Genomic DNA, 9,118 nt, shown 5'->3' with positions numbered 1-9,118 from the left:
GTGAAGATCTGGATGATAACGTCGTGGCAGAATGCTGGACGTTAATATATCCCGAGTCCCTGAGCTCGCCTGAGAGCAATGTGACAATTATAGTTGGAGGTTCAGATTGGATGGGGGAGGAGGTTGTACTCATGTTGTTTATAGTTGGTCACCAGGTGCAGCAAATGCTGGTTCAGTATGAAACACCAGACGTGACTATATCCTCCAACTGACCCATGGGATCACGGGGTGGAGTTGGAATGGTACTACACTATGCCCTGAAATTCCGTGGGGGCAACTGTGTGTGGTACTCGAGGAACATCGATAGAGCACCCTAGAACTGAGTTTACAGCTATCAACCTTAGCCAACGCTACATCAACCAATTTGGGGACTCTCAAACAATCGGTTATAACGTATCGGTAAAATGACTATCAAAAATTGGGCAGTATTGGATTAGACGCCAAAGAAAGAGAAGGGTATATGTAACGTTTTGAACACCTCAGTGGACACCTGCTGTGTTCACTCCAAATGTGTCAATGTGGCCTCAAGCCTAAATCAACGAGAGAATACAGCAAGAGACTCAGAGGCAATTGCTTCTGCACCAGGGACCAACTGGTTGGGAAAACTTTTGATGTGTTCAGATCTTCTTTCACGGGGCAGGCAACTAGCCCTCTCTAATCTTTAATAATGCTTGTAGTTATGATTACTGTAATCTAGACCAGAAGGGAACAAGGACCCACACGGAGCATTAAACTCACCAAACTGCACCCCCTTTTATCTTTGGAGGCAAGAGGTGACTGTACCACCACTCCAGAGAAACCAGTTGAATCATGACTGTGGTCAAGGGGTGGATTGTGGCAGTACATTCCCCCCCCCAGCCCCCACCCCCCAGCCCCCATCCTGCCAGCAGGAAACAAAACTTCTCTGGGAAGGGAGAAGGGGAAGGAATCCTGTGACCAGCTATGAGCACAGAGTGACAGAGGAAAGACTTTCCCTGGGGAAGAGGCACCAGGGAGCGGGTGAGGTGGAGGAAAGCTTCGCCGCAGTTTTGGCTGTAGGTGGAGAGCTCTGGATCAGCGAGAAATTCTACGTCTTCCGTAGCATGGCACAGGTACCGAGTCTTCTGCTGGTACCAAGTAGAGGCAGAACGTCAGGCAAAGTGGCTCATTGAATGGGAATGATCTAGAGGAATTTACGTGGCTGTTACAAGCCCCAAAGTTGCATCTTTTTTCTCTAGTCCTTTCTTTTTTGGAAGGGGGTGGCGGGAGGGGCATGGATAGATGGAAGATAATTTATCTTCATACCTACAAAAACCCGCATTGTAGCAGTCAAGGTAGAAGACGCCTTTCTCTCGTACCTTTTCTTTTCTGAACAGGGAGAGCTCAATCTGCTGATCAATAGCCCACTGAGTTCAATAGACACCTTGGATTTTTACCCTTTGGCTCAAGAGCTAGATGCAACCTCCTGCCATTGGTGTTAGCACGACTAATGCAGTAATCTGCGATCTTCTCCCTAATAATCTAGGCTACATACTACCGAACGCTCTGTGCGAGAGTAGAACCTGAGTTGCACATGACATCAGCAGTGTGAAGAGCTGTGACATTCAAATGAGGAATGAGACCTATTTTGAACACCTTTTAATAGCTTGCAGGAACAACAAAGGGGAAGCGCTGTGTATAAATAATGCAAAAACCCCACGTGGGTTTTCCCCCTAAATTTCTGACCCTGCTGTGACAAGGGATGTCCTAGGCCCCCCCTGGGCTGCACTATGGGGGACCTGTTCACACGCACTGGGATCTGGGAGATGGGGCAGAGCGGACCCTCCGGCAGCTTGCAGGTGGCACAGAAGCGGGAGGAGAGGCTCCTGCGCCGGAGGGTCCTGCTGTCAAGCCGGGGGATCTGGAGCGGCTGGAGAAAGGGGCTGACGGGAACCTCCTGTAGTTCCCCAAGGGGAAGAGCAAAGTCCTGGAGACCTGGGGACGAAGAAGCCCTTGCGCCAGTAAATGCTGGGGGACACCCAGCTGGAAAGCAGCCGTGCAGACACCTGGGGTGATGGTGGACGCCAAGTGGAGCGACTTCGAGCCAGAAAAGTGCCCCTGGGGCAAAGGCGGCTCCCTGCCTCCTGGGCTGCAGGAGGCAAAGCGTTGGCAAGAGGTGGAGGGAGACGGTCCTTCCCCTCTGCTGGGTCCGTCCAGCCCGCCCGGGGGTCCCCAGTGCCAGGCAGAGGCGGCCATATTGGAAAGAACTCTCCCCCCGGTGCCCCTCCCACTTTCCGTTGGGCTTAGAATGTTGGTCGTTGGGCTTAGAATGTTGGTCGTTGGGCTTAGAATGTTGGTCGTTGGGCTTAGAATGTTGGTCGTTGGGCTTAGAATGTTGGTTGTTGGGCTTAGAATGTTGGTCGTTGGGCTCAGAATGTTGGTCGTTGGGCTCGGAACGTTGGTCAGTTGGAGCCCACGGCCGCCAGAGACAGCAGCACGGAGCTGTGCTGGCACGCAGGAGCGCTGGGAGGAGGCAGGATCTGGCCGAGCAGCACCTCGCCGGCACCGGCACCTCGCCTCCCATCCCCGCTGTCGCCAACTGGCCCGCGTCCTCGGTCCACGGCGAGGGTCCTCCTCTCCCGGGCAGGATGGGCCAGGCCAACTGCTGCTGCGGCTCCAGGTGGGCTCTCCCTGTGCCTCGGGGGCACGGCCGGGACCCGCGGCAGCGGCGGCGGCGGCGGCCTTTCTCATGCCCGCCGCTCTCTGCTCTGCAGGGAGGCTCTCACCGACGCCGAGCCGGTGCTGAGCACGGACGTGCGGCTGACCCGGGGCCGCAAGAGGAGCGAGAGACGCCTTCTCCTCCTCCAGGAGGAACTGGTGATCGCCAAGTTGCAGTAAGACCCTCGGAGCCCAGCTGCCTTTCCCCCAGCCCTGGCCCTGGCCCTGGCCCCGGGGCAGGGACACCCCGGCCCCAGCCCCAGGCCCCGGCCCCTTGGTGGGTGCTGGAGGCGCCCATCGCTGTCCGTCCGTCCGTCCGTCCGTCCGTCCCAAGGGCAGGCGGGGGACAGGGCTCTGCCCGGGGGGACCCCCAGGAGGCCACCTCCAGCTCACCGCCTGCCTCTCCTCTCTGCTCTCTGCAGCCGCGGCACCAGCCTGCGCCCACAGCTCCGCCTGGCCCTGGACCAGCTGTGGGTGCTGAGCGGCGGAAAGGAGGCGGCGGGGGACGAGGAAGAGGAGGAAGGCGGCGATGAGGACGGGACCTCCATCCTCCTCGTCTGGCCCAGCGGCTCCTGCGTCGCCACTTTCCCGTGAGTGCCACGGCCGGGCGGGAGACGTTCCCAAGCACGCCCGCGCCATCGTGAGAACGGCCTCTGCCCTGCGTGCAGAGCCTGGGCAGGGAGCGAGCAGCACGCCGGCAGGGAGGGATGGGGGCGTGGGCAGGTCCCGCATCCCCTTTGGGTCCCCAGAAGGGGAGGGCGAGAGCAGCTGCTCTGGCAGGACACGGGGAGCCAGGGCTCGGGCAGCGCCTCCTCCGTCCTGCCCCAGGGGGCTTCGTCCCGCTCCGGCGTCCTTCCTGCCCCGCGGGGCTTCGTCCCGCTCCGGCGTCCTTCCTGCCCCGCGGGGCTTCGTCCTGCTCCGTCCTGCCCCGCGGGGCTTCGTCCCGCTCCGGCGTCCTTCCTTCCCCGCGGGGCTTCGTCCCGCTCCGGCGTCCTTCCTGCCCCGCGGGGCTTCGTCCCGCTCCGGCGTCCTTCCTGCCCCGCGGGGCTTCGTCCCGCTCCGGCGTCCTGCCCCACGCGGCAGGGCTGCGCAGGCGCCCGCCTCTGCCCACGGGCTGGGGGGCAGCGGGGCCTGACGCTGGTTCTCCTCTCTTTCTGCAGCTCCCGGGCGCTGAAGGAGCTGTGGGTGGGCACGCTGCTGGGGTAAGCCGCGGGGATGCTGCAGGTGCAGCCGGACGGGGGAACGCAGCTCCCCAGCTGGGGAGAGGTGCCCCCGCGGCTGCCGGCAGCTCTTGCCGCACGAGGGAGAAGAGGCGGCTCGGGGCTCAGCCAGCTCTCTCCCTGCCCCTTCCCGGCGCACAGGACACCCGAGGGAGCCAAGAGAGCCCGGGGGACGGCTGTCCCGTCCGTCAGGCTCCTGGAGAAGGAGCTGGGCCGCCGCCACGCCGTGAGTGCCTGCCCGGTCTGGGCTCTGCCCCCGAGCCCTGGTCCTCCAGCCGAGCGAGCGGCAGAGGCATCGCTGCTCACCTGCCTCCGCTCCTTCTCTCTTGCCCAGCGGAGGACGTTCAGCGCCGGGAGCCTGGAGAGGATGGTGGAGGGCCAGGCCGAGGTGAGAAGGGCCGCCTTTCGCCCGCCTCTGGCACGTGCGGCCAGTGGGGTGAGGGATGGAGGGAAGGGTGGTGCCGCTCGGGGAGCGGAGAGGGCTGGGGAGCCGCCGGGAATGCCGGCACATCCTGGCCGGCGGTGCTGGGGGGAAACCTGCCCCGCGGGGCAGAGAGCCCGGGAGGGCAGAGGGTCCCGGCTCTGCCGCGCTCAGGCTGCCGGTGCCGGCTGGCAGCTCGCCGGGCCGGCGGCCCGTTGCGCCGCGGGGCTGCTCTCTGAGCGCAGCCTGGTTCTTGCAGGCTGGTCCCAAGCAAGGGCCTCCGACGGTCCCGCCGAGCAGCGGAGGGGGACTTTGCCACGCACCGGGTGAGTTTCGGGAAGAACGGTGAGCTCCTGCAAGCGCTGGAGCTGTGCTCACTTGTCCCTCGAGTGTCGCCATGCAGGTTGGGCAGCCCGAGGCAGGACGTCACGTCCAGGAGGAAGGACGGACGTCACCTCCAGGAGGAAGGACGTCACCTCCAGGAGGAAGGACGTCACCTCCAGGAGGAAGGACGGCACCTCCAGGAGGAAGAACGTCACCTCCAGGAGGAAGGACGTCACCTCCAGGAGGAAGGACGGACGTCACCTCCAGGAGGAAGAACGTCACCTCCAGGAGGAAGGACGTCACCTCCAGGAGGAAGGACGGACGTCACCTCCAGGAGGAAGGACGTCACCTCCAGGAGGAAGGACGTCACCTCCAGGAGGAAGGACGGACGTCACCTCCAGGAGGAAGGACGTCACCTCCAGGAGGAAGGACGGACGTCACCTCCAGGAGGAAGAAGGACGTCAGACACCCGCTGGGCAGCGGCCGCTGGACGTGGTTCTGCGGGGACACGGAGCCTCTGCTGCTGCCCACAGCTTGGAGGAGGACAGGGCGAGGGCTGGGCCAGGCTCTCCTCTCCTGGTGGCGTGCCGGCTCTCAGGAGCCTCCCGACTGGAGCTGCTGAGCCGGAGCTCAGAGTTCCAGCTGCTGGCTCCCTGCCCGTCCTGCTGCACCGCTCAGCACCACGCTGCGGGCAGGGCAGGCCCCGGGAGCACTGGCCCGGCGGTCTCCGCTGACGGGCTCTTGCTCGGCTTTCCTTTGCAGCAGGAGGGAGCAGCAGCAGCAGGAGGAGGAAGAGGAGGGGGCTGCCCTGGCCCTTTGCTCGTCGGAGGACCCCGGCCGCTGCCCAGGCGCCAGGGCAGGCGGGCTCCGGCTGCAGCAGGGCGCTCTTTGGCCAGCCCCTGGCAGCCCTCTGCGGGGAGGACGGCTCCCTGCCCCGGCCCATCCAGGTAAGCCAGCCTGGCCGGGGGGGTCCCCAGCCCTCCAGATGCTCCCTAGAGGCAGGCGGTGGGAGCCCTCCCTCCGGCTGCTCCACAGGGCGTCCCCAGGAGCTGCGGGGATGGCGGCTTGGGCTCTTCACCCCCAGCGAGGAGCCCGCTCTGGGGCAGTGCTCTGGCCACCGCTGGCGGAAGGCAGCTCCTCGGCCAAGCAACTGTCCTCCTGCCTCTCCCGCAGGAGCTGCTGGCTGTCCTGCGCCGGGAAGGACCCTCGACGGAGGGGATATTCCGCAGAGCCGCCGGCGGGACCGAACTTCGGGAGCTGCGGGAGGCCCTGGACCGCGGCGCACGCGTCGACCTGGGAAGCCAGCCTGCGCTCCTGCTGGCCGCCGTCTTGAAGGTGAGCGCTTCTGACCTGCGGCTGGAGGAGCTCCTGGCCGGCCTGGCAACTTCAAAGGCTCACCCGGAGCCCTTGGCATTGCAGGACTTCCTCCGAAGCATCCCCGACAAGCTGCTCGTCAACAGCCTCTACGAGGACTGGATGCAAGCCATGGAGAGGACCGGCAAGGAGGAGAAGCTCTGCGAGCTGAAAGCGTAAGTGCGGGCAGCAGCCCGCCTGTTGAGCAGGGACGGGGAGAGACTTGCCTGCAAAGGGACGGTCTCCTTCCAAAGCTGCGTCTTCTGGCAGCTTGCTGTTGCTGGGGTGGGCTTAGATTTCGGGGAAAGGGCGTGGAGAGGGAGCCTTCCCTTGCCTGGGCTTGGGTGCAATCAGGAGCTGGGAAGCAACGCCGTGCGTCCTTCCTGAGGTGCAGGAGCACCGACCGCTGGCTGAGAGCACCTGGAGCCGCCGGCTCCCCCCTGCCTTGGGCAAGCTTCGGGGACGGCTGTGGGCAACGTCTGCTCTATTCACGTCGAGCTCCCGTTCCCTCAGGGTGGCCGAGAAGTTGCCTGCAGCCAACCTCCTCCTCCTCGAGCGGCTGCTCTCGCTGCTCCAGCACGTCGGCCACAACGCAGCCACCAGCAGGATGACCGCCAGCAACCTGGCCATCTGCCTCGGGCCAAACCTGCTGAGCCCACCCGACGAGGACCTGCTCCCGCTCCAGGCCATGCTGGAGGTGACCGAGAAGGTGCGCTGTGTTGGCAAGCCGGCTGCAGCCTTGCCGGCCCATCAGAGCTTGGCTGCGCAGAGGTCCCTGGCTGCCTCCTCCCTTGAGCAAATGCCGGTGGGGCGGCTGCCCGCAAAGGCAGCCCCACAGCCACAGCCGTCTGTGCAGAGGCAAGGGGCGCGAGTGGGAAAGGCTGCTTGGGACAACTTCAGGCAGCTGGGTTGAGACCAAGGGCTTGGTGTGTGCAGGTGAACACGCTGGTGGAGTTTATGATTGAAAATTGCGGCGACATCGTTGGGGAGGAGGTGGCTGGCCGCTCCCCTCCATCAGCCGGGGAGTCGCCAGCCCCCACGGACGGAGCCACAGGTATGAGGAGGAACTGAGGGCTGTCCCAGGCTGGGGCTCGGGATACCAGAAACCTCAACGGCAAGAAGAAAACCGGTGTAGGGCTTGGGGTGGCTTTTGCTTTACTTCCGTGCCTTACTTCCAAGGCGTCACTGCTGCACATGGTTTTGCTTTCTAGAGCTGCCTTTGGAAGAGCAAAGTGGCCCTGCAGGCAGAGCAGACCAGGGCCACCAGGCAGAAGCCATTCTGCACGCATCCCCCTCTCTGGACGTCCTCAAAGGAGCTGGGGGAGACACGGTGGCGCAGTCCCAAACGACAGAGGTATGTCAGCTCCGCTCCACAAGCACCGTGACAGCGTCTCTCGGGTAGGAGGGTAGTTTCTGAGGAGGCCAAGTAGCTGCTGGGCCTCCTCCGGCCAGCCGACGGCTTGTGCGTTTGGGGTTCCTCCTCCTCCTCCCCCGCGGAATCGTACGTTGTGCGGAAAACTGGAAAGGTCCTTTCTCAAATGCGTTAGGCATGGGCTTAATCCAACCAAATACCTACAAAAAGACAGCGGGGAGTAGCTGCCAACTTGAGAGGGCTTTTGCTCAGATCCTACTTCATCACAGTTTCATCAAGTCTGTTTTGGGGCGGGGGGACTGTGCGAAACGTGGACGATGCAAAGCAGCATCTTCCCCGGAGAGCTAAGGTGGCAATTTGGCAAGCAGTGCCTTACTACTCCAGGCCGTCCCTTGCCACCCCTTCACTCCGACATTTCTGGTTTAGGCACCTCCAGCTTTGCCTGCAGCCACCCTCGAGAGCACGGCAGAGCCCCTGCTACGCCCGCAGCAACTGGGCAGCCTTTCAGAGGAAAGAAGGTAAAACGAGTCACTTTTTGGCTTAAAATCAGAACTGTCCCCGCTGCATCGTGGCCTTACCTATCTAAGCACACCGTGGGATGGAAAGGTTTGCAGGCTCTCCCCGGGACGAGGAAAAGAGAAGAAACCGAAGGAGGACACAGGCCTGGGGAGATGAAGGCTGTGCCGAAAACAAGAGGAGGAAGAGAGAAAAGGGATCGGGGGATCGCAAACGGAAGAGATGCAGGAAGGTCCGGCAGGTCAGGAAGCCCAGGTGTGTACCAGGCTCTGCTGCCCATCTTTCCCAACTCTCAGCACTGCTCTAAGTCAGGCCAACCCGCTGGCAAGGCACGGCGAGGGATGGTGCTGCGCAGGGTCTGGCAAGAACCCCGTGGCCGCTCCCCAGGGGCTCCCCATCGAGCCCTGCTGCGTGGCACAGGGGCCCTGTGCATCTCTGCGCGCGCACAGCTCTCTAAGGGCATTCCCCGTGGGGATAAGGCGCCAGAGCCCTCCCCTCGGCAGTGCCAGCCGTAGCTCGCTCTCTTCTGGGCTAGGAGCAATTCCTCGTCAGCGGTGTTCCCCAAAGAGAGGGCAACCAAACCCTGCCTCTTCCTGCCGCTGTGCATTCAGCAGCGCTCTCTGCCTCTGTCCTTGTAGGTGCCGTTTTCCTGGTACTGGCTGAACCCCTGTGAGCCCTGGGCCCGCCCCCCCCCGCAGTTGATGTTCTCAATAAAACGGTTTTTCTCTCTTCTGACTGTGTCCGCTATCGGCTGTTCTGGAGCGGGCAGCTGCTGTTTGGGGATGACCCCTCGGGGAGGACTTTGGGATCGTGCCTTGTCCCAGCATCCTTGCCGGCGGGCACGAGGGCTGAGTTCAGGTGCTTTAGGAGTGAAAGCAAGGCACAGAGTTGCACAGGAGGGTGGCGGTTGGAAGGGAGCTGTGGAGGTCGTGCAAGCCCTCTGCTCAAGCAGGCTCCCCTAGAGCAGGTTGCCCAGGACCCCGTCCTGGTGCGTTTGGGCTATCATCTCCCTTAGAGCAGGTTGCCCAGGACCCCGTCCTGGTGCGTTTGGGCTATCATCTCCCTTAGAGCAGGTTGCCCAGGACCACGTCCTGGTGCGTTTGGGCTATCATCTCCCTTAGAGCAGGTTGCCCAGGACCCCGTCCTGGTGCGTTTGGGCTATCATCTCCCTTAGAGCAGGTTGCCCAGGACCACGTCCTGGTGCGTTTGGGCTATCATCTCCCTTAGAGCAGGTTG

General features: G+C 62.8%; 1 protein-coding gene across 1 annotated transcript; it reads left to right on the top strand.

Annotated features, from left to right (window-relative positions):
* Nucleotides 1-5,381: 5,381 nt before the first annotated feature.
* On the top strand, nucleotides 5,382-8,601 carry LOC142037561 (T-cell activation Rho GTPase-activating protein-like; the record flags this gene model as incomplete). The annotated part of the gene is made up of 9 exons (XM_075042018.1): nucleotides 5,382-5,588; nucleotides 5,815-5,976; nucleotides 6,061-6,170; nucleotides 6,508-6,703; nucleotides 6,931-7,048; nucleotides 7,206-7,348; nucleotides 7,793-7,884; nucleotides 7,973-8,137; nucleotides 8,521-8,601. Coding segments are annotated over 9 exons (1,218 nt in total), but the record flags the coding sequence as incomplete, so codon positions are not given.
* Nucleotides 8,602-9,118: the final 517 nt, after the last annotated feature.

Source organism: Buteo buteo, chromosome 12 (genome assembly GCF_964188355.1).
Source record: "Buteo buteo chromosome 12, bButBut1.hap1.1, whole genome shotgun sequence".
Classification (NCBI taxonomy): domain Eukaryota; kingdom Metazoa; phylum Chordata; class Aves; order Accipitriformes; family Accipitridae; genus Buteo; species Buteo buteo.
Note: the sequence above shows the minus strand (reverse complement) of the source record. Positions and strands in the feature narration are given on the sequence as shown.